General features: G+C 60.2%; 2 protein-coding genes across 6 annotated transcripts; both read left to right on the top strand.

The window, feature by feature from the left end:
* The first annotated feature begins 11,668 nt into the window (after positions 1-11,668).
* ZNF628 (zinc finger protein 628) lies at positions 11,669-18,007 on the top strand. Of its 3 annotated transcripts, none has more exons than XM_044988435.1 (2): positions 11,669-11,935; positions 14,249-18,007. In XM_044988435.1, exon 2 carries the CDS (start codon positions 14,256-14,258, stop codon positions 17,256-17,258), a length of 3,003 nt encoding a protein of 1,000 aa, XP_044844370.1. In that variant the 5' UTR covers positions 11,669-11,935; positions 14,249-14,255; the 3' UTR covers positions 17,259-18,007. The 3 variants fall into 3 exon arrangements, with proteins under 3 accessions (XP_044844370.1, XP_044844371.1, XP_044844369.1); XM_044988436.1 differs by lacking the exon at positions 11,669-11,935 and adding an exon at positions 12,089-12,160; XM_044988434.1 differs by lacking the exon at positions 11,669-11,935 and adding an exon at positions 13,450-13,821.
* A 1,761-nt stretch (positions 18,008-19,768) lies between these two features.
* Positions 19,769-23,118, top strand: NAT14 (N-acetyltransferase 14 (putative)). 3 transcript variants are annotated; one of them, XM_044988510.1, is made up of 3 exons: positions 19,769-19,820; positions 21,097-21,201; positions 21,813-23,118. In XM_044988510.1, exons 2-3 carry the CDS (start codon positions 21,121-21,123, stop codon positions 22,356-22,358), a joined length of 627 nt encoding a protein of 208 aa, XP_044844445.1. In that variant the 5' UTR covers positions 19,769-19,820; positions 21,097-21,120; the 3' UTR covers positions 22,359-23,118. The 3 variants fall into 3 exon arrangements, 2 of the variants coding, with proteins under 2 accessions (XP_044844445.1, XP_044844446.1); XR_006573710.1 differs by having other exon boundaries at positions 19,777-19,820; positions 21,097-21,498; positions 21,813-21,954; XM_044988511.1 differs by lacking the exon at positions 19,769-19,820 and adding an exon at positions 20,127-20,206.
* The last annotated feature ends 1,025 nt before the right edge of the window (positions 23,119-24,143 follow it).

The following is a 24,143-nucleotide window of genomic DNA, read 5'->3' as shown; positions in this document are numbered from 1 at the left end:
GAACCCAGCACCCAGTCTGTGCATGGGGGTGGGGGGAACTCAGCACCCAGTCTGTGTGCAGCGGGGAAGGGAACCCAGCACCCAGTCTGTACGCGGGGGGCGGAGAGAACTCAGCACCTAGTCTGTATGCAGGGGGCAGGGGAACCTAGCACCCAGTCTGTGCATGGGGTGTGGAGGAGGACTCAGCACCCAGTCTGTGTGCAGGGGGGAGGGGAACCCAGCACCCAGTCTGTGCATGGGGGGAGGGGAACCCAGCACCCAGTCTGTGCGTGGAGGGGGGGGAGAACTCAGCACCCAGTCTGTGCGTGGGGGGAGGACTCAGCACCCAGTCTGTGTGCAGGGGGGAGGGGAACCCAGCACCCAGTCTGTGCACTGGTGAAATCAACAGGGCATCAACATGTCTGACAATAAGCGAAGGGGGCTATCCGGACTCGGAGGACAGAGGATGAACTTTGGGGTATAAGTAGAAGGCAGAAAGACCCGCCTTTGTCCTGCACCTGGGCAGAAGCAGGCAGTGCGGGTACACTCTGGAGCTCTGCCTACCTTGGCTGAAAACGCCGCGGACGTCCGGGTGAGAGGCGCCTCCTGTAGCCAGATTAGCCTGGGCAGGTGGGTTTAGGGCAGGCTCCAGACAGCGTGTGTTGCTTTTGTTTTATGTGGAACCCTTCTGTTGCCACTGTCCTTCCTCACTGGCCACTGTCCTTCCTCACTGTCCTTCCTCACTAGACATCCCCGTGTGCTCTCTGGAACCAGAGCTCAGGGTGGGGTGTTGTGCCAGGGGCTGCAGTGGACCTGGACACGCTGGTGTGTGCCCCGGTCCCATGGGGGCTGCAGCATTGGAGATGGGGCAGCACCCCACAGCGGGAGGTTTTCTGAGGGGCTCAGGCCCAGCTGTTGCTCACCCACGAGGCAAAGGGTGGGCTGGCCAAGTGGCTGCCAGGCTGGAGGGATCAGGGAGCTGGCTCCTGACTAAGCACCAGCAAGTCTGTGGCTGGAGGCAGCAGGGGGTAACATGGTGACACCCAGCCCTGGGCACCCCAAGAGCCATCCCAGGGGCCACGGTGGCCAGGCTGAGGTGGTGCCAGCATGAGAGGGCCAAGTCGTGTCCTGTCCTGAGCAGAAACGGGTGAACAGCTGGTGCCAGGGCACTGCCCGTTCTAAAAGATTCCTTTCTTGTCACCCCCACACCCAGTTTGCTGCAGGCCTTTGCTATCTGGCACCGAAAGCCCCTGGCTCCAGCAGTGCCTTTGTTGCCAGTGAAAATCCACTGGGCTTGGCCAAAATACGTGTTAAAAATCCACCATTTCCCGTCTTTCGCCGGCGCAGGGAAAAGGGGGCAGCAGCCGAAATAATCACTGGCCATGAACATGGTGAAGAGCCAGGCTCACGCCAAGACCCTTGGAGCAGCGGCAGCAGCAACAGACACTGCCCTGGGAGAGCTCCTAATGAGGGGGAGAGCCCTGAGCACCCCAAGTACCTGCCCCTCATGGCCCATCCCCACCCAGCCTGGATAACAGTCTCCTGCTGCTGCCAGCTAGTGCAGTCAGTCCTGCAGCTCGCGGTTGGTGCTGGAGGGCCAGAGCCCAGGCGCTGCTGAGGATGCCTGGCGGGAAGCTCTTCAGGCCACATTTAAATAATATTGTGTTACCATTGTGCTTTAAGCCCCCTGGGAATGACACACAAGAGGTCTTGCAGCTGCTGTGAGAAAGGCTGGCCATGCCGAGCTGCTGTCCCCCTGCTGCTGAAGCTGTGGGTCTCTGGGGCTGATACAGAGTCATTCACCTGGGGAGGGGGGGATCATTTGACCTCCTCAGACCCCTCCCTGTGTCTGCACTAAATGTCTATGCTCAGAGACAGGCCCCTGGGCAGCTCTCGCGCGGTGCTGCTCGGTGCATGGCTCCGTGGGCAGGTGGCGATACAGAGCCGGGGTGAGCCGTAAAACAGAGCCATGCATTTCAGGCTGCTCCCAGGGAAGCTGATTTCAGACAACACCCACTGAACCTGGGGAACTCCCTGCCACCAGACCGCATCGGGCCAGGGCTCAGCAAGCAGCACGCCTCTCTCTGGGTAACAGGCATGGCCAGGGTCCCACAAAAGGGGCAGTGCCCCCTTTCCCCCGCCCCGTGGAGGGGATGAGAAGGCTCTGGCTGTGGGGGTTTGGGCATCTCAAACTCACAGAGCCCTGGGCACAGGGGCACAGTTCAGGACCCTGTATCCTCCCTCTCCTGTGGCACAGATGTGATGGCACAGCGCTGCCCCGTGGGGCCCAGTGCTTCCCTGCTGGGCAGCGGGTACCAACGCCCTGGCGTGTGGTGTTCATGTGGGAAGGGGGCCCACACACAGCACCATGGCAGCAGGGTGCACTGGGCTCCCTGGCTGGCTGCATCCCAGCAGGATGGGCTGCCCCTCGGACCCCATCACCCACCCCAGGGCCGTTGACCCCCATCCCTGTTTACTGGGCTAGATTTACTGTCCCTCCAGGGAACACTGGCTAATCCCCCCGTCCCCGCCTTGAGTCAGTGATGAAAGGGAAGCCAGGTGCAGAGCCAACACCCCGCGCCTGCTCTGCTCCAGGCAGATCGACTCTCCTGCCAGCCCCGGCCCAAACCACTTCTGTTTATCGCTGAGACACGTCACTATCTGCAGGCTCAAGGCGTGACAGCGAGAGAGCAGCCAAGGGACCCGGGGCTGCGGTGGGGAGCTGCCGCAGCAGGTGCTGGGGGTCGGAAATGAGGGGCATCGGCAGAGAACTTGAGGGGGAGCCCAGGGCTGGGATAGCAGGGGCTGTGGGTTGGGACTGAGGGGCACTGGCAGAGCTGCCTGGGGGGAAGCCCAGGGCTAGCAGGGGCCAAGGGGCTGCAGGTTGGGATTGAGGGGCACCAAACCCCCACACCTCCCCCTTCCTCACTCTGTGCTCCCTGGCTGTGCAGCGTCCAGCTGCGTTACGACTCCTATGGCCCCCGGCTCTGTGCCAGCCATTTCTAATTCTGCTCCTGGCAGCAAGCCAGCTCCCCTGCTCAGCCCTATGGAGGTCTGACCCTGGCACTGCCCATAAATCACTGGCTGTGTCCTGGATTTATCAGCACTCAGCAGCACAGAGCCATGTATGTCATGGAATCCCACTGCATGAAGCTGGTTGAGTCCAGAGTGTGACGAAGTGGGGGAGTTTCTTGTTTTTCTTTGTCTCCTATGGGGGAGAAAAGGGCTGTCACACTGAAAGAGGCACCCCCCACGGACCGCACGGGGCCACGAGTGGGCATGATCCGTGAGTCCATGACACAGGGGACATAAGAACCGCCATACTGGGTCAGATCAAAGGTCCCTCTAGCCCAGTATCCTGTCTGTGGACAGCGCCAGGTGCCCCAGAGGGAATGAACAGAACAGGGAATCATCAAGTGATCCATCCCCTGTCGCCCATTCCCAGCTTCTGGCACAGAGAGGCTAGGGACACCATCCCTGCCCATCCTGGCTAATAGCCATTGATGGACCTATCCTAGTTCTTTTTTGAACCCTGTTATAGTCAGAGGGCTGGAGCTTCTGCCCACACTGGAGGCCATGGCAGATGGAGAGCAGCAGGAGCCACTGCACTCTGCAGCCCAGCCATGGTGGGAAAATTGAGGCCCATAAAGGGACGGCTCTGCCTACCACTACAGAGTCCATCACTTGAACAGAACCCAGGAGTCCTGGCTCCTAGCCCCCTGCTCTAACCCACTAAACCCCACTCCCCTCCCAGCACCAGGGACAGAACCCAGGAGTCCTGACTCCCAGCCCCCTGCTCTAAGCCACTAAACCCCACTCCTCTCCCAGCACCAGGGACAGAACCCAGGAGTCCTGGCTCCCAGCCCCCTGCTCTAAGCCACTAAACCCCACTCCCCTCCCACCACAAGGGACAGAACTCAGGATTCCTGGCTTCCAGCAGCAATTCTCCCTCCCTGCTCGATTTCCTGGTCCCCTGTGAAAAATGGGGGATTTATTTTTTGCAATATTTTTATGAAAACTGTTCACAGAATCATAGATTCCAAGGCCAACTGGAACCATTGTGATCATCTAGTCTGACCTCCTGTATAACACGATGCATGACTCAGTTTCCCCACTCCCAGTGCATGGCTCCTCACAGGCTGGGAATGGGTTGATTTCTCCTTGTGGAGTGAGGCTGGCCTAGCACAAGCTGAGTGTCACGGGCGTTCTCTGGGTTGGGACCAGACACATTAACAAGATGTGATGAATTTGGAATTTTTTGTAATATTTTTATTAGTCAGCTGTGTGCCTCAGTTTCCCCCAATCTTTGCATGGCTACTCAGTGGGGGGAAACAGGTTCAAGCTTGCTCTCAGGACAGGCTAAAAGACACTGGCGTGTGTGTGTTTCACCTCCCAGTCTGGGTGCAATGAATTGAGTCATTAAGAAATTGGCTGAAATGGACCCAGATTAGCAAGGGGACCAGAGAGACAATGCCAGCTCCAATGACTCAAGGAATCCATTTGGAAGCACTTGGAGGAGAAGACGGTGATCAGGAACAGTCAACATGGATTCACGAAGGGCAAGTCATGCCTGACCAACCTGATTGCCTTCTATGATGAGATAACTGGCTCTGCGAATATGGGGAAAGCAGAGGACGTGATATATCTTGACTTTAGCAAAGCTTTTGATTACGGTCTCCCACAGTATTCTTGCCAGCAAGTCAAAAAAGTATGGATTGGATGAATGGACTATAAGGTAGATAGAAAGCTGGCTACATCGTCAGGCTCAACAGGTAGTGATCAATGGCTCGATGTCTAATTGGCAGCTGGTATCAAGCAGAGTACCCCAAGGGTCGGTCCTGGGGCAGGTTTTGTTCAACATCTTCATTAATGATCTGGATGATGGGATGGATTGCACCCTCTGCAAGTTCGCTGATGACACTAAATTGAAGGGACAGGTAGATAAACTGGAGGGTAGGGATAGGGTTCAGAGTGACCTAGACAAATTGGAGGATTGGGCCAAAAGAAACCTGATGAGGTTCAACAAGAACAAGTGCAGAGTCCTGCACTTAGGAAGGAAGAATCCCATGCACTGCTACAGGCTGGGGACCAACTGGCTAAGCAGCAGTTCTGCAGAAAAGGACCTGGGGATTCCAGTGGATGAGAAGCTTGATATGAGTCAGCAGTGTGCCCTAGTTGCCAAGAAGGCTAAAGGCATATTGGGCTGCACTAGTAGCATGGCCAGCAGATCGAGGGAAGTGATTATTCCCCTCTATTTAGCACTGGTGAGGCCACATCTGGGGTACTGCATCCAGTTTTGGGTCCCCCACTACAGAAAGGATGTGGACAAACTGGAGAGAGTCCAGCGGAGGGCAACAAAAATGATTAGGGGACTGGGCACATGACTTACGAGGAGAGGCTGCAGGAACTGGGCTTATTTAGTCTGCAGAAGAGAAAGGTGGGGGAGGATTTGATAGGAGCCTTCAACTAACTGAAGGTGGGTTCCAAAGAGGATGGAGCTCGGCTGTTCTCAGTGGTGGCAGATGACAGAACAAGAAGCAATGGTCTCAAGTTGCAGTAGGGGAGGTCTAGGTTGGATATTAGGAAACACTATTTCACTAGGAGGGGGTGAAGCACTGGCATGGGTTATCTAGGGAGGTGGTGGAATCTCCATCCTTAGAGGTATTTAAGGCCCTTGGCTGGGATGATTTAGTTGGGGATTGATCCTGTTTTGAGCAGGGGGTTGGACTAGATGAACTCCTGAGGTCTCTTCCAACCCTGATATTCTATGATTCTGAGTCCTGGAATGACACTTTGAGCAGGGAAGCTGGGCACAGACCCCAACTGGAGAACAGAGGACTGGGGCTAAGACTAAGTGTGGGATTCTGGGTCTGGAAGAAAGCTTGGAGCTCTCACTTGGGATCGACTGAGGAAGTCAGAGAGACACACAGATCCTGAACACATTCACTACAGATCAGGTGGGCCAGAATGGGCTCTGCTTGAACCTCAGCTCTCTGTGTTAAGCTAAGGACTTCCAAGTCTGGATGCCACTTGGTAGCACTGTAAATCTGTGCTGGGTGCGTGAATCCCTGCAGAGCGGACAAGGCTCTCCCAGGAGTCTGGCTCAGCGGCACTCACTGGGCAGAGCTTGCAGGGTGAAGCAGGAGGGAGGGAGGCCAGAGGCTCAGGCTATGTCTTCACTGCTGCATTGTAGCCCCTCACTACAGCAGCAGGGGATGCTCCACAATCCCTCTCCCTGAGGGGTGGTAGCTAGGTGGATGGACGAATTCTCCCATGTGGATTTCTCACACTCCTGAGCCACGGAGCTGGGGCGACCTGACTTTGGAGTGTAGACCTGGATGGTGACGCTCTGTGGCTCCCCCTGCGGGTCTGGCAGGCTGAAGTGGCTCCTCCTGGGGATGTTTAGAAGCTGATCCTGGAGATCTGTGACACAAGGCCTGGCTGGAATCAGCACACACAGCTGGAGCCAATGCTGGGGAAGCCGGACAGCAACTGGGGGAAGAGGCAGGAGGTGTCAGTGGCTGTTTATCAGGTGCCAGAGAAACCCAGGGTGTGAGGAGCTTGGACTTGCTGGACACACAGGGACAGAGACAGAGCCAAGGTGGATCCCAAGGAGGCAGAGCCAGGGGGCAGGTGAGGAGCCAGGGGGGCAAATGCTCCTTCCCATAGTGACTGTCTGCAGCGCAGCTTCCCCAGGCTGCGATAATGACTTTCCCATGCTGGGTCCAGGCGACTGTTAAATGCGGCTTGTCTTGAATGGGCCGCGCTTGCTCGCTGCACATGCTCCCTGGGGTGTCGACTCCTGCTGGGACTGAGCCTCTAAACAGCTTAGTGCTCAGCAGGAAAACAGGCTTTCAGCCAGACGCGTGTCAAAAGGGCAGCGCAGAGCACAGACCCTGCCAACTCGGGCCTTCCGACACAATTTCTGGGTAACTGCACCTTTGACCGCCCTTCCATGGTCTGCTCCAGAAAAGCCCCTCCGGTCTCAGGGCTCTCTCTGGGCAGGGTCCCACGTCCCACGCCCTCCAGAGCAGGGGTTTAGGCTGCACCTGCTTGCCACTCGCCCAGCAACGGCAGCGGTGCCTGGGGAGCAGCCAGCAGAATACAGACGTCTGAGAAACACCTCCCAGAGAACAGACAGCTCTCACCAGACCCTGCTCGGAGCAGAACTTCCCACCGCTGGCCGGGGCTCTGGCAGGGATCCAGCAGTGCAGCTCCCACCTTGGCCCAAGGTCAGGTCCGTCTGACGGCCCCTCGCTCAGGATGAACTCAGCCTTTCACAGCAGACGCCTTTTCTTTGTCTCTAGGCCTCTGGTCCCTGGCTGTGCCTGCCTATGCCAGCCACCCTGGGCGGGGGACGTCTCCGGAGTGGTTTCCAGTTGCCGGCAGGGACAGCAGTGACCCCTCTCCCCTCCTCGGGGAGCGGCAGGGTCCCTCCCACATGGAGTCACCCACAGTGACCTACAGCACGTTCATGCTGCTAACCCCATAAGGCCCCTGCAGATCCCACTGGCGGTTGCAATCTGCGCCCCAGCTGCCCTACTCTAGCCCGCTAGGCTGCCTGGGTCCATGGCCCCAAGTACTGGCTCCCCAGGGAAGCTGACGGAGCTCCAGCTGGTCCAGGGCAGCTCCGTAGTGGGGGCCCTGCCGCATCATCCTGGCCCCTGCCCCCCTTGCAGCCTGCCCCATGGGAGCGGCCAGCCCAGTGCTGCCTCACCTGGAGCAATTGTGTGCAGCAGGAGGCAGATGCATCCTCGTTACCGCCTGGGCTGCACGGTTCATTAGTGCAGCAGGGCCTAGTTGGGTCACAGTGCGGAGGGGCAATCCAGCCCTCCAGGGAGCAGGGCAGGGGGTTTGTGGGGGATGCTCTCCCCTCACAGTCACTGCTGATTTTAGTGCAATGACATATGGGGATATGAGATGAGGCAAAACCGAGGTCCTTTTGATGTGTCATTACAGCTCCCTGAAGGGGCTGAGCCTTGCACCCCACTCCACCCCAGCTCCAGCATGGGCCCACTGGTTGTAGGGCCCAGCCATGCCCTTGGTGCACTCCTGCCGTGGCTGGACGGCAGCCAGAGGGCTGTTGTGTAACAGGGGGGCGGGGGGTGGAGGAGGGGTGTTGCTTCACATGCAACAAATTTAGCTGTGTGGGTGAGATCTCTCATCACCATTCCAGGGATCAGCAGGCTGGCCGCTGGCCTGCCAGGCTCTGTGTGTGTGCATAGCTCTACGTGTGTTTGTGACGCTGGCAGACCAGGCGTCCGCTCACGCCAAGGCCCCTAGGTCTTGACTGAAAGCCGACAAACCCATCGCTGGAACCAGTCTGGCTCCTCTGTGTGTTAGTGTTGTTAAAATAGGTATCAGAGTTATAAGAATGTGTTTAGTGCTTAGACTTTGTGAAATGCTTGTGAGTTGTCGCATGCATGAATCGCCTTTATAACAGCTGTATCCCACGGTATAAGATTATATGGAAGCGTTTGCTCTGTAACTGTAAATCTCCAGACAGGAGAGAAGCATTAACCAGTTTGAAATACTAGTTCCCAACAGGAGGTGTTATCCCCTGCCCAACAAGAAGGCCCATCAACACCAGAGGAACTATTGTGCAATATGAGAGGACAAAAGACTTTGTCGTTTGCTCCCCCACCTCGCAAAGAGGAGATGGCAAGTGAATTCCATCAACTGAATTCGCAGCTCAAAGCAGGAGGGAGGCAGCCCTAACAAGGAGGAACTGTGTGCTGCTTGGACTCTGAGGGTATGTGTACACAGCAACTAGACACTCATGGCTGGCCCAGGCCACCTGACTTGGGCTCTAGGGGCTTAGGCTGCAGGGCTGTTTCACTGCTGTGCAGACTTCTGGGCTCGGACTGGAGTCTGGGTTCTTGGACTCTGTGAGGTGAGAAGACCCCAGAGCTCGGGCTCCCGCCTGAGCCAGGAAGTCCACACAGCAATGAAACAGCCCCACAGTCCAAGTCTGCTGGCATGGGCCAGCCCCAGGTGCCTAACTGCTGTGTAGACATTGCTTGAAGGGCAAGGATCACTGAGCACAAGTAAAAGATCCCCAGGGCTTGGCCTGGGGTTACCCCTGAAGGACACATAGAGTTTGCTTGTCATAGAAGCTTCTATTACTTTTTGAAACTTAAGACTGAAACTCATCTGTGCACCTGCTTTAACCTTGTAAATAACTCTGATTTCCTTTTCCTATAAAATACATCTTTTGTTTATAACAGGACTGGCTACAAGCATTGCTTCTGGTGTGAGATATAAGGTGCAATTGACCTGGGGTACATGGGTACCAGGTTTGTGTAATTTTTGGTGGTGCCCAGAACAGGTGTAAGCAGAGCCATCCCGTCCATAGGACGGACCGGGGCAAACGCCCTGGGCCCCGTGCTTTGGGGGGCCCTGTGCTTCAGAGGGACGTGGGGTCCAGGACGGCCTGGGGAGTTAGCGGGAAGCCTGGCGCCGGCAGCAGCAAGTGACCCGGCCCCAGCCCGCTCTGCCCCACCTCACCGGCTCCTGGTGTTGCTCAGGGGTGGAAGACAGAAAGGGGGGGTGGGGGTTTGGGGGAAGGGGTGGAATGGGGGTGGGGAGGGGGCAGAACAGGGGTGGGAAGAGGCGGGGCAGGGGCTTGGGGAAAGGGGTGGAGTGGAGGCAGGGTGGGGCGGAGCAGGGACGGGAAGAGGTGGGTTGGGCTGGGGCCGGGTTGCTCGCTGTTGCCATCACCAGGCCCCCCGCTAATCCCACAGGCCACCCAGGACCCTGCGTCCCCCTGAAGCACGGAGCCCCCAAAGCACAGGGCCCAGGGTGGTTGCCCCAGTCCATCCTCTGATTAAATATAAGCCCAAACATTGGTAGAGCCAGGCCCATGTTTCTGAATATTGGTGGAGCGGGGGCACCATGGGCCCATATAACTTGCTGCCTATGCTGGGGTAAGCGACTGGTCCTTTGGGAGTAACCTGAATATTGCTGTGATCTTTGGGCTCATCTATCACAGAGGTAAGACATCTGGGCGGCAAGACAGCTTGAAGAACCCAAGGGGACCGTCTGTGACTCCACGGTCAGGCTATATAGTGCTTGAGGAGTTCACACTGGATACTTGGCTTGTGAAATGTAAGTATAGAAATCACAGCCAATTGGGGGCATGTGCCCTGCTTCTTAACAGTCTGCCCTGAGACTGGTACTCATGCACCTGAGCCACTGCAGGACACCTTGCCAGTGTATACGTGACAGTAACGCGCAAGTGCACAGCTCTGTGTGTGTGCACAGCTCTGTGTGTGTACACAGCTGTGTGTACATGTGCATAGCTGAGTGTGAATGTGCATAGCTGAGCTGTGTGTGTAGAGTTGTGTGTAGCCGACTAGGGGGCTGTAAGTGTGCATAGCTCTGTGTGTGTAGAACTGTGTGTGCACATGTCTGGCTGTGGAGGGGTTGGGGAGTGTGTGTGTGTGTGTGTCTGTGGCTCAGTGTGTGTGGGAGGGGGCGGGGGGGACTTGGTATGCGTACATTGCTGCATCCCATTGCCCCCTGCAGGTTGGAGGGGGAACTGCTTGCTGTGTGCCCTATCCCTGGCCCAGCTGGTACTGGGGCTCTGTCAGCAAGGGACAGGGGGTGCAAGATCTGTCCCCTGGGCACTGGAGTGTTGGGGAGGTTGACAGGCTGTGGTTCCTCAGGAGAACCCCCACCATTGCCAGTGGGGATCACGGAGGATTTGGCTGAGGTGCCAGTCCAACCGAACTAGGATCCCTGGTGCCACGTGTGTGATGAAGGTCCCAAGGCAGACAGTGGGGAGCCCCTAGGCATGGAGGAGCTGGGGGGACAGGCCTCAGTGAGCTGACGCATGTGTGGACAAGGAGCTGGAGCAGCAAGGGGGCAATGCAAGGCCTGAGGGAGGGGAGGGAGCAGTTCAATCCTGGGAGTCTATGATCATGTGGATCACAACTGGTTCAATACGGTCACACCCTGCAGGGGCAGTACCCCAACTGCCCAGCGCCTGATGTGGGCGGTGGCATGTCATCTAAGGGGCAGGAACCGTGGGGAGGGGCTGGGAGCCAGGACACCTGGGTTCTCTGCCGGTGAAGCACAGGCTGGTGTACGAGCCGCAGTCTATCCGGGCCCTGCCGCCCTCGGGGGCCGGGCAAACTGCACCTGGAGCCCAGGCAGTAGCGACGTGACCCAACGTCGGGCCCAGACACCCCGTCCCCACTGCAGGGCCCTTGGCGGCGCCGCCATTGCTGCTCCGCCTCGGGGAGTCTCCCACCCGCCTGGGGGCAGCAGGCTCCAGTGGGGCCGGGCCCAGGCTGCCCGAGGGGCGACACTGCTGAGCCTCCCACGCCGGGGGGACAGCGGCTGGCGGGACCCACCGGCCTGGCCCAAGAGGGGGCAGGAGCTGAAGCGCCTCAGGGCCAAGCCGGCGGGGTCACTGCAGGGTCAGGGGTCACCACGTGGGGTCACTGGCGGGCGAGTCCGATGATGCTCCGCCTGGATCAGCCCCTCACTGGCAGTCACCCTGGCAACCTATACCCTGACGTCATCCCTCGGTGGGTGTGGGAGGCCTTACCTCACCGCGTGGTGACGTCCCCATCGGGCGATGACGTCACTCTACCCCGAGACGGGGCTTCTCTCGCCATCCCTTGCTCGGATTAGCCCCGCCCCCAGATGCCCTCACCCAACATGGCCGCCCGCCTCGTTCGGGCCGTCTAACGGACTCCGTCTACCAGGCTGCCCCGCGCGGAGGCAGCCGGCCAATGGGCGCGGGCGGAGGGGGCAGGGCCCGCGCGCGGCCCGGTGGTTAGTGTGCGCGCGGTAAAGGTTGGGTGTCTCGCGCCGGCGGCCGTTGGGAGGCAGGAGCGGCCCCGCCCCCTCGCTCCCCCCGCGAGGCTGCTGCCCTCCCCCCCGCTGGGAAGGGGCCCGGGCACGAGGCAGCGAGGCGGGCGAACAGCCCCTCCCCTCCCCTCCGCAGGTGAGATTGCAGGGGCCTAGAGGGAGGGGCGGCGGCGGGCGCTGTGTTCAAAGGGGCGGGGCCGCTCTTAAAGGGGCAGGCACGCGACGCCGATTTTATGTCTGCTGGCTTGTGTCAAGGGGCGGGGCGAATGGCTCTGAAAGATGCAGTGCGGCCCGAAGCTGGTTGGGGCCCAAGGGCGGCATGGTGGTTAAAGGGGCAGGCGGTGCTGCCGTTAAAGGGGAGGTGCTGTAGGCCCTACCCCCAGGGGGCAGCCTTCCTCTTATTTACTGCCCTCCAGGCAGTGGGGGGAGGGTGTCTGCCAGAGAAATGTTGTGGGGGCTCTTCCCAGAGGGGCTCTGTAATGCTGGGGGGGCTGTGCCCAAGGGGGCTGTGCAACCCAGGGAGGGGGCTGTACAATGGGGCGGAGGAGGCTGTTCCTGGGGGGCTGTATTCATGGGGGGGGCTGTGTAACACGAAGGGGGGGCTGTACTCATGGGTGGGAGAACTGTTCCTGGGGGGCTGTGTGGCACAGGGGCTGTACTCATGGGGGAGGGGGCTGTGTAATGCTGGGGGGCTGTACCCAAGGGGGCTGTACTCATGTGGGGAGCAGGCAGTATCCAAGGGGCTGTGTAACATGGAGGGGGGAGGCTGTACTCATGGGGGGGAGAACTGTACCTGGGGGGCTGTGTTGCATGGGGGGGAGGGGCTGTATTGATGGGGGGGCTGTGTAACACGGGGGGCTGTACTCATGTGGGGAGCAGGCAGTACCCAGGGGTTCTGTGTAACACGGAGGGGGGGGGCTGTACTCATGGGTGTACCTGGGGGGCTGTGTGGCACGGGGGCTGTACTGATGAGAGGAAGGGGCTGTGTAATGCTGAGAGAGCTATACTTGGGGAGGGGGCGGGGAGGATGTTAGGAATCATTAAAAAGGGGATAGAGAATAAGACTGAGAATATATTATTGCCCTTATATAAATCCATGGTACGCCCACATCTCGAATACTGTGTACAGATGTGGTCTCCTCACCTCAAAAAAGATATTCTAGCACTAGAAAAGGTTCAGAAAAGGGCAACAAAAATGATTAGGGGTTTAGAGAGGGTCCCATACGAGGAAAGATTAAAGAGGCTAGGACTCTTCAGCTTGGAAAAGAGAAGACTAAGGGGGGACATGATAGAGGTATATAAAATCATGAGTGATGTTGAGAAATTGGATAAGGAAAAGTTATTTACTTATTCCCATAATACAAGAACTAGGGGTCACCAAATGAAATTAATAGGCAGCAGGTTTAAAACAAATAAAAGGAAGTTCTTCACGCAGCGCACAGTCAACTTGTGGAACTCCTTACCTGAGGAGGTTGTGAAGGCTAGGACTATAACAATGTTTAAAAGGGGACTGGATAAATTCATGGTGGCTAAGTCCATAAATGGCTATTAGCCAGAATGGGTAAGAATGGTGTCCCTAGCCTCTGTTCGTCAGAGGATGGAGATGGATGGCAGGAGAGAGATCACTTGATCATTGCCTGTTAGATTCACTCCCTCTGGGGCACCTGGCATTGGCCACTGTCGGTAGACAGATACAGGGCTAGATGGACCTTTGGTCTGACCCGGTACGGCCTCTCTTATGTTCTTATGTTCAGAGCAGCGGAGCATGAGTCAGGGCAGGACATGCCAGGCCCAGTGACAGGGATGAGTGGGGATGTGGTTCAGCTTTGTGACATCTAGCAAGTTTCCAGCCAAAATCCTGTTTGGATCTCAGAAATCACTGCTAGATTTAACAGCCACCACATCCCAGACCAGAGGCAGCCGCATTTCAAGGCTGTGCTCCCAGGGAGCTAGGCTGTCACCAACGCAGCAGCAGGACGCATCTTGGCTGGTACTTCCAAAGTGGGGTCAGCATCCACTCAGGTAACAGCAGGCTGTATTCAGTTGCGTGGTAAGCAGGTGGGAGCCAGAGCAGTGGCTGAAGGACTGATTCCTTTACTAACCCTGCTTTGAAAGAATGCTGCAGAGAGTCCCAGCAACCAAGGGGTTATTGTAAGCCATGAAGTTCATAATTAGAAGACAAATCCCGCCCCCCCTTTGTATTCCAGAATAAAGCTGGAGTCACCCCCTGACTGCTGGGGGATCAGGATTCTGATCTCAGTTCCCCAAGACTGATCTGGAGTTACCCTGCCATCGTTGGCTGGCTCTGGGTGGCAACAGTCTCTGGTGGGCTACAGACTCTGGGTAGCTGCAGATTCTGGCCTGGCCTGGCCGGCTGTGGACTCTGGATAGATGTGGGCTCTGGCCCGGTTGTTGTTGTTCTGCTGACCTGCCCCCTCTTTCACTGCAGGCTTGAGATGGTGGGAGCCCAGCAGCTGGAGATGACGGAGATGCAGCCAGCACCAATGCCGCAGCCAGGCACCAGCGACCACCAGTATGAGTGTCTGGAGTGTGGCAAGGTGTTCAAGTGGTCATCGCGGCTGATTCACCACCAGCGCACGCACACGGGTGAGCGCCCCTACAAGTGCTCCGAGTGCCCCAAGGCCTTCAAGGGTTCATCAGCGCTGCTCTACCACCAGCGCAGCCACACAGGCGAACGCCCCTACAAGTGTGCTGACTGCGGCAAGGCCTTCAAACGCTCGTCGCTGCTGCAGATCCACCAGAGCGTGCATACCGGCCTGCGCGCCTTCAAGTGTGCTCTGTGTGGCATGGCCTTCAAGTGGTCATCACACTACCAGTACCATGTGCGCCAGCACACAGGCGAGCGTCCCTACAAATGCACGTTGTGTGAGAAGGCCTTCAAGAACTCGTCCAGCCTGCGACGCCACCGCAACATCCACACGGGTGAGCGCCCCTATGTCTGCACCGCCTGCGGGAAGGCCTTCACCCAGTCCACCAACCTGCGGCAGCACCAGCGCATCCACACAGGCGAGCGACCCTACCAGTGTACCGAGTGCCCCAAGACCTTCACCCACTCCTCCAATCTGCTGTTGCACCAGCGCACCCACACCGGGGGCCGGGCCCACAAGTGCCAGGCCTGCGGCAAGGCCTTCATCTCGGACGCCTACCTGCAGAAACACCTGCAGACACATGCGGCCAAGCCGCTGACATCCTATGGCGAGGCGGAGCTGGCCTGCACACCGGCCGAGCTCTTCCTGGCTCCGGCCGAGCCAGTAGAGACGGTGGAGATGCTGTGGAAGTGTGGGGAATGCGAGCTGACCTTCCCCAGCGAGGAGCTGCTGCTGGGTCACCAGCAGAGCCACCTGACCCCCGCTGCACCCGCTGAGCCGCCCGTCCCGCCACTCTACTCCTGCCCTACCTGTGGCAAGGCCTTCAAGAATGGCTCAGGCCTGGCACGCCACCAGCACAGCCATGTGGGTGAGCGCCCCTACAAGTGTTCCATCTGCGAGAAGACATTTGTGCAGCTCTCCAGTCTGCTGGGGCACCAGCGCAGCCACCCGGCCGAGCAGCAGCTCATCCAGGCTGAGGCCGAGGTCACCTGTCCCCAGACCGCAGCCGAGCCGGTCCCGCCCCCCGTGCCTCCCGAGGTGGCTGAGCGCCCCTACAAGTGCACGGAGTGCGGCAAGGCCTTCAAAGGCTCATCGGGGCTGCGCTACCACCTGCGTGACCACACCGGCGAGCGCCCCTATAAGTGCTCGGAGTGCGGCAAGGCCTTCAAGCGCTCCTCACTGCTGTCCATCCACCAGCGTGTGCACACCGGCCTGCGCGCCTTCAAGTGTGCTGAGTGCGGCCTCACCTTCAAGTGGTCGTCGCATTACCAGTACCACCTGCGCCTGCACACAGGCGAGCGCCCCTATGGCTGTGCCGACTGCGGCAAGGCCTTCAAGAACACCTCGTGCCTGCGGCGGCACCGCCAGCTGCACACGGGTGAGCGCCCCTTCGCCTGCCTGGTGTGCGGCAAGGCCTTCACCCAGACCTCCAACCTGCGGCAGCACCAGCGTACCCATACGGGCGAGCGCCCTTACAGCTGCCAGGAGTGTGGCAAGAGCTTCACCCACTCCTCCAACTTGCAGCTCCACCAGCGCACGCACTCCAGCGAACGCCCCTTCAAGTGCTCCATCTGTGCCAAGGGCTTTGTCATGGCCTCCTACCTGCAACGCCACCTGCGCACCCATGCCACTGAGGCTAAGGGGGAGGGCCCGGCCCCAGGCCTTCCTGCCCCACCTGCCACCCAGGAGGTGCACATTGTGCCCAATCTGCAGGCTACCCTCAACCTGGAGGTGGGCACAGCCCCCAGTGCCCCCAACTCGCAAACCTTCCTGCTGGTGCACACGGCTCAGGGGCTGCAGCTCATCCCCAGCGTCCAGCAGAGCCCCCAGAAGCTGCTGCTTCTGCCCAGCCCGCAGCTGGTGCCTACGCAGCAGAAAGTGCCCATCCTCCAGAACACCCCCAATTTCACACTGGTGCCCAGCAGCCCTGTGGCCCCAAGCAACCCTGCCCCGCGCCAGCAGAGCAAGGCTAGGAAGCCGGCAGCGCCTGGCAACCCCCAGAACATTATCCTGGTGCCAGGAGGTGGGCCGGCGTTGCCCAGTGTGCAGATCCAGGCGCTGCCAGGCACACAGCGGGCACCGGTCCTCCCGGCTGGGCAGAACATCATCGTGCTGCAGAATGTGGCTGAGCAGCCCCCTGCAGAGGTGTCTGGTGTCCGGATCCAGGCTCAGCCTCAGGAGGTGGCCAGCATCCAGCTGCAGACCCTGCAACCACCCCCTGCTGAGGCATCCAGCATGCAGGCTCTGCCTCAGCCCCCAGAACTGGGCAGTATGCAGCTGCAAACCCTGGCGCAGCCTCTCCCAGCAGGGGGTGAGGAGCAGCCCCTGCCTTGCTCCTCAGCACTTCCGGGCACCGTGGGTTCTGGGCCAGAGGTGCCAGGCCTGCAGGAGAGCCAGGACCTGCTGGTGGTGCAGAGCGGGCCAGGGGAGGAGCTGCTGGGGTCGGGTGGCGAGGTAGGTGTGCATCTGGAGACACTTCAGACAGAGGAGGGGGTGCAGAGCGTGCTGGTGCTGCGTGGCGCTGACGGTGAGCAGACCCGACTCTGTGTGCAGGAGGTGGAGAACCTGCAGGAACTGCCCCCAGACAGTGGGGTGGGGGGCCTGGCACCATCCTCAGGGCAGAAGCTCTTCATCATTCGCAGTGCGCCCGGTGAGCAAACCCTGCAAGTGCTGGAGAATGTGGGGGCTGGCAGTGGCGTGGTGCGGGGGGGGCCACCTGGTGGGCAGCCCTCTACCACCAGCACCCAGATGGTACAGCTGCTGCCAAGTCCAGTGCCACCCCCACAGGAACTGCCCTCCATCCAGATTGTGCAAACGGTGCCCAGCGTGCAGCTGGTTCACACCTTCTGAGCACCTGGCCACAGATGCCAGCCGGGGGGTGTGCAGCTTGAGTTGACATTGCAGGATCTGCCAGAGCTCTTGCTCCCAGTGGGCATCCCCCACCCCCGTTGTCCTGCCCATGCAGCCCGGAGACAGGGGATGCCCCCACATAACGACCAGCATGGGCAGCAAGCTGTGGGACTCGTGCAGGTAGCCTAACTCTGCTTTGCCCTCGCTATCCTGGCTGCAGCCTCTTGGGGGGCAAGGCTGGTGTCTGTGCCGCAGTCAGAGCCACACTGGCATCAGCTGTGCTGGGACAGGATTGCCCAGCAGCGCTGTGATCTAGGAAGGGCTGGGCCTGGCACAAAAGGAGCCCTTTGCCCACCCCTTGGGGGGATCAGCGGGGTGAGCTGAGCAGGGCCCTCATCCATTGCCATTTCCTGACACTCCTCCATGTCAAGCCTAAGGACAGTGACCTACTCCTGTCTACTAGTTGAAGCACAGGCCTGGGAGCCAGGATTCCTGGGTTCCGTCCCTGGCTCTGGGAGGGGAGTGGGACCTAGTGGTTTAAGTGTATGTAGGGAGGGCAGGAGGGGGAATGGTTTGGGAGCTAGGACTGCTGGGTTCTCTTGGCTGAGTGACCCTGAGCAAGTCCCTCCCTGGCAGTGGCATTTTCACTGCTGTGGGTCGGCGCCAGCACTCAGGGCTGGGAGGCTGAGTGCATGAATAAAAGTCGGGAGCTCTGCAATCACCAGGTGAGCGGAGCAGCTGGCACTTGCCACTCCGAGGTTCCCATGGCTCTGGCAGGCAGAAGACTGGCATGAGAGCAACTGCCACCTCCTGTATCCCTGTCCTGGCAACCAGGTAATATCTGCTTCCTGAAGCCCTGGTCTCCTGTATAGGCAGAGCACCTCCAGTCTCTTCCAGAGCCCACTGTGTATGAAGGTGCCTGGCGCTACCCCAGGGGGTGTGGCTCCTTCAGTCTAGAAGGCAAATAAATGACTGCTTCAAAAACGCCTCTGTTTGGTTTGTTCAGTGCATGGTGGGGACGCAGCCTCACCTCCACTCCCATCTCACGAGGGCTGAGCCAGCAAGTACCACACAGGGCTGCATGAGAGCTGGGCCCAGCTGGTAGATGGTACCCTCCTGCTGCCACCACAGCTGCAGCCCCTGTTCCGAGTCTGGCTGTGGTTGGTGGGTGCCTGCAGGCTCAGCCTGGCAGCTGTGGGTGCACGAGACAGATCAGTATGTGTTCAGATGCAGAGATGGGTCCCTGTGCTGGAGCAGCTCGGGGAGAGGGGCCCAGGGACCTGCCGGCCCTGAGGAGTGTTCATCAGATAATTCTTGTGCTGGGGGCTGCGAGCCTTTGCTGCAGCAATCAGTGCTGGTCAGTCAATCAATGCCCTAGGATGGTGCTTGGGGGCCTGTACTGCAGAGAGTGGGGTGGGGCTCAGCAAGGGCCCCTTTGCCCCCCCCCATATCTTGCACTGTACATTTGACTCCTGAATGTGTGTAAGGTGGGGCCTGCCTGTTGGGTCACTGGGTCCAGCTCGGCTTGTCCCCTTGCTCACTGGTCACCAGATCTGGCTTGGCTCACTTGGTGCAGCTCAGCTCGCTCATTGGTCATTGGGTTTGGCTTAGCTTGTCCCCTCACTCGGTCACTGGATCTGGCTCAGCTCACGCACTGGGTCCGGCTTGCCTCACTCATTGATTTTTAGATCTGGGTCAGCCTTACACCGGGTCACTGGATCCAGCGTGGCTCGCCCTCTCACTCATGGATCACCAGGTCCCACTGGGTCCAGCTTGGCTTACCCCCTCTCTCAATAGCCACCAGGTTCGGCTTGGCCAGATCACTGGGTCTGTGTCAGCCTGCTCCCTCACTCATGGGTCAAGGGGTCTGGCTTGGCTTGTCCTCTCATTGGTCAATGGGTCTGACTTGGCCCACACCGTCACTCATGGATCAAGGGGTCTGGCTCGGCCTGCTGGCTGGGGCACTGAATACAGCTCAGTTTGCTCCCCTGCCAGCTGGGGCACTGGGTCTGGCTCAGCCTGCCCCAGGGCACATCCATCCGCAGAGACCCAGGCTGGCTGGCGGCAGTTTGCAGGGAGGCCTCTGGAGCCGGCTGGGCAGGGCCTTCCCAGCCCAGGCGAGCGGTGGGGCTGATGGCCTGGTCATGGCTGCAGGCAGCAGATCGGGCAAGCGGAAGGGGCAGTCCCGGCATCCTGTCCCAACACGCAGGCGAGCGTGGCAGGAGCCTGGCTCTGGGGAGGCCATTGCAAGAGCCCTCATAGCAGTGCTGTGGGTCAGGGGCCATGCCCCGCCCCCCCGGGATTGGCGCCCGTTTGGTGAATGCCCCAGGAGGAGCCCCCATCCCTGCACACACCCCACTGTCCTCCTGCAGGACTCGGCCTCCTCGCGCCCCCTCACTGCCAGGCAGGACCTATGCGGCCCGCTAGGCCGCACTTGCTGCCTTAGCAACGGTTGCTAGGTAGTGCCAGGGCGGGTGGGGAAAGACTCAGAGGCGTGGAGCTGCGGCGCATGCGTACCGTGCAGGAGGAGCGAGGCTGCCGCTGGCTGCGCACGGGGCTGGGGTGAGAGGCTCTGAGAGCGTGGAGCGGGTCCATTGCTCACAGCGGCGTGGGGGTTGGGGGTGGCGTGGGTTGGGGGAGGTTCCATTGTTCATTGTGGGCTGCCGGGGCGCTCCATCGCCCGTGCTGCAGGGGCTGCAGTCGCTGGGAGGAGGACTGTACCATTCTGTTCTTGGGGCTGGAGGGACGGGCAGTCCCATTCCGTTAATGGGGGAGGGGCAGTGGTGGGCAGTCCCATTCCTTTAATGGGGGAGGGGCAGTGGTGGCAGGGATAGGCAGTCCCATTCCCTTTAAAGAGGGGAGGGGCAGATCCTGGGGCGGGGGGAGCTCTCACTGTGAGGGGGCTGCTCTGGCAGGGCAGCAGCAGGGGAGCAAAGGTCACATCAGTGGTGAGAGCTGCTTCTGCCTCACCTTGTCTCTCTGACCCCTCTGCCACCTGGGCCATGGGGCCCTTCTCCCTCTAGGGGGTGCTGGCTCCCACCCAGCCCCAGGGCGGGGAATGGCTGGCTCAGGGGTGGGGAATGGGACATGGGCCCTTCCCCCTCCAGGGGGCGCTGGCTCCCACCTGGCCCCAGGGCGGGGAATGGCTGGCTCGGGGTGGGGGGGAATGGAACATGGGGCCTTCCCCCTCTAGGGGGCGCCAGCTCCCACCCAGCCCCAGGGTGGGGAATGGCTGGCTCGGGGTGGGGGGGAATGGGACATGGGGCCTTTCCCCTCTAGGGGGCGCTGGCTCCCACCTGGCCCCAGGGCGGGGAATGGCTGGCTCGGGGTGGGGGGGAATGGAACATGGGGCCTTCCCCCTCTAGGGGGCGCCAGCTCCCACCCAGCCCCAGGGTGGGGAATGGCTGGCTCGGGGTGGGGAATGGGACATGGGCCCTTCCCCCTCTAGGGGGCGCTGGCTTCCACCCAGCCCCAGGGTGGGGAATGGCTGGCTCGGGGTGGGGGGGAATGGGACATGGGGCCTTTCCCCTCTAGGGGGCGCTGGCTCCCACCTGGCCCCAGGGCAGGGAATGGGACATGGGGCCTTTCCCCTCTAGGGGGCGCTCTCTCTGCTCCTGCCTGGGAACACCCTGTGGATTCAGCCTCCTGGGCCTGCCCAGCTCTTCTCTGTGCTGCTGTCGCTGAATGACTCTAGTGCAGTGATGGGTGGCACCGGCCTGGGGGCAGAGCGGGCTCAGCAGGGCCTGCTCTCAATGCTGGGCGAGTGAGCCATTCACTCACCAGGCCTGCGAGGGGAAAGAGAAGGCCCCAGCACTCAGCCTTGTCTCCTGCCTTACAGGTGCTCTCACTCCCGCCAGACGTGATGCCCATGCTGGACCCTAGCCAGCTCGTCATCCGTGAGATGCAGGAAGATGAGGAGCAGATGGTTCTGGAGCTGCTAAAGGTCTGGGGAGGGGCCAGTCAGTGCCTGTCTGTCCGGCCTTGGAGCTGTCTGTCTGTCCGTCCAAGCTCTAACCCTCTGCCTGCCTTTAGCACCTGCCCTGTGAGGATCTCAAAGCTAGTTAATGATCTTGCATGTCCCCCTGCCCCTAGTTTGATGTAGCAGGTCAGTGTGAATACCATTATTCATGGAGGAAACTGAGGCGCAGAGAGCTGAGGCAACCGACCCTTGAAGTCACACAGGGTCAGCGCAAGACCTGCCATTTCCTGCTGTGAACACTAGACCCTGCTGGTCTCCAAGGTACAGAGCTAGAACCCAGGAGTTCTGCCAGCTGCTCCTTTCCCTCTACCCCTAGCCTTTGTGCTCTGTGTGCAGTACCTGTGAGAAATGCATGGGATTGAGGCCCTGTATCCCACCCTGCGCTGCCCTCAATACCACCCCCTGTGGCTGCGGTGCCCTTTTAGGTGGGGTCCCGTCCCTCAGGGAAAGCTGCTGCCCGTGGCGAGCCCGACATCACAGCCTGACCCTACGCTGCACTCTCTCCCCCATCTCCCCGCTTGTCCTGGCTGTGCTGTCCTTGTGCCAGGCCCTGTTGACATGCCCTTTCCCCCCAGGATGGGTTCAAGGACACGGAGAACCGGCTGATCCTGTATGTCCTGACACGGCCCCTGGCGCTGCTGCTCCTGGCCGTGGTGAGCAGCGGCCTCCGCTTCCTGCTCAACTCCTTTGTAGCGGCGCTGCTGGGGCCCGTGCTCCTCACCATCCTGGCCCTCAAGCTGCTGCTGCGGCGCTCGCCAGACCTCGGCTGCCTGGGCGCGTACTACCGCTCGGGGCAGCGTGGGCTCTGGGTGGCGGTGTATGACGGCGACGACGTGTGCGGCTGCGTGGCGCTGCAGCCCTGCCCGCAGGGGGTGACCCGTACAGCTGAGCTGAGGCGCTTGGCTGTCAGCCGCTGGTACCGGCGCTCCGGCGTGGGGCGCCGCCTGCTGGCCTTCCTGGAGGCCCAGGCCCGGGCCCAGGGCTACGAGCGCGTGGTGCTCTACGCTGCTGTGGTCACCAAGGCTGCCATCGGACTCTTTGAGAGCAGCGGCTACCGCCCCACCGGCGGGCACAGCTGGCTGGGCTATACCATCCTGCAGGAATTCAGCAAGGAGCTCTAGCACCCCCTGCTCTCCTTCTGCGGGGTCGGGGCAGTGGCTTGTAGGGAGCAATTCTGGCCAAGGGCTGGTGGGCCGCATCCACCCTCATGCCCAGGAGCCCCTCTGCTCCATGGACGTGGGATTTGGGGTGCGGCAGCCCCGGCCTTCGCTCCCAGGATGGCAGTGCCACCTCTTCCTTGACTGGAAACAGCCTGTTTTGGATGAGTCCCTTGCCGGAGCTTCAGCTGGATAAGACTGGCTGGACCTGATTGTGACTGTTGCGGGGGGGCGGGAATCACAGACTCTCTGGTGACTGCTCTGGGGAAGGGGATATAGGGTGGGCAACCCTGACATGGAACAGAGCAAAAGGGAACTTGAGCTTGGAGACTGGGGAAGTCCTGCCCCTGGGGTGGCGGTGCAGGCGTTGCCCCAGGGGTGGGGGGTGGAACCCCAGCATTAGAGCAGGGCTGCAGAGGAGTGTCTCTCCTGTCCCAGAGTGGGCTCTCCCCAGCACCTGCTTGGCTGTGTGATGGAGTCATTTGGCCCTGGTTTGCCATGAGCAAATTCCTGGGCCTGGCTGAGGATCGCATTGCTGTAGCCAGGAGAATGGGGACTCTGGAGCTTTCAGTTGCCCCTGCGGTCTGGCAGCTCCTGTCCAAGCACCCCAGGCTCACGCTGTCCCACCCGGGGCCATGGGACCTTGCTACAGTTACGCAGACTACCAGCCGTCGCCGGGTATATGTATGTCCGAGCATGTGTGTGAATAAATCTTGCTATTGCAGATACTGTAGCTCCATCTATCTCCCGCCCCCATGGGCCAGGGGCAGCTCCCCTGGCAGAGAGCCAGCCAGCAGGAACACACAGCAAGGGGATCTACTCAGCCCAGGGGGGTCGTCAGGAGAGTCACTGCCGGGAAAGGCCACTGGGAGCTGTCTCTCGATCTCCAGACGTGCTCTTACAACAGCAAATATCCCTCCTCCCATCCTAGTGTGCATGGGGGGCCAGTGCTGACTGTCAGGGGAGAGCGCCCCCTACTGAGCACCCCACTTTCTGCAGGACAGGCCCCCTAGTGCTGCCCTGGGGCACCGACTGCGAGGGGAGAGAGCCCCTGCCTGCTCCTTGCAGCCGTCTGCCCATTCCTTGGCAGTCTCCCATCCACGGCGGGCCAGGCAGCTGCTGTTTAGCGTGGGATGTTTGCTTGTATGACAACACAGGTTGCTATGGTTGCCGGTATCCTGGAAACACAGCCCTCAGCGGCGACGGGGAGGCTGAGGACCAGCCAGGCCATGGAGCTCCATCTGCCCTGCAGTGCAGCTGGCTGGGCAGGGGCAGTGCCTGGCACGGGGTGCCAGGTGGACAGGGTCCCCAGGGCACTGCCCCAGGTCTACGGGCAGGGTCCCAGAGACCTGAGCTGTGCCGTCTCTCTGCCTGCGGCACTGCGGGCTGCAGGCCAGCCTGGCTCGCACAGCACTGACTCAGTCTTTCTATGACTCGCCCCCGGCTGAGACCGTGCAGCCAGGACGTCCCCAGGGCTGCGGGGGAGATGGGCGCCAGCCAGGCCACGGCCCCACACTGCCCCCATGGCAGGGCAGGACCCCTCCCCCTGTCCCATCACACCCCTTGGTTTGGACAACACAGCACAGCACCCAGGGCGTGAGGCCAGCCGTGTGTGTATGAATGTCAGTGTATGTGTGTGTGTGTGTGTGTGTGTGTGAATGACTGTGTGCATGTGACTGACTGAGAATATGTGCGTGCGTCTGGGAATGTGTACGAATTGACAGTGTGTGTGTGTCAGTGTGTGTGCAC

This window comes from Mauremys mutica, chromosome 15 (assembly GCF_020497125.1).
Source record: "Mauremys mutica isolate MM-2020 ecotype Southern chromosome 15, ASM2049712v1, whole genome shotgun sequence".
Taxonomy (NCBI): Eukaryota; Metazoa; Chordata; order Testudines; family Geoemydidae; genus Mauremys; species Mauremys mutica.
Note: the sequence above shows the minus strand (reverse complement) of the source record. Positions and strands in the feature narration are given on the sequence as shown.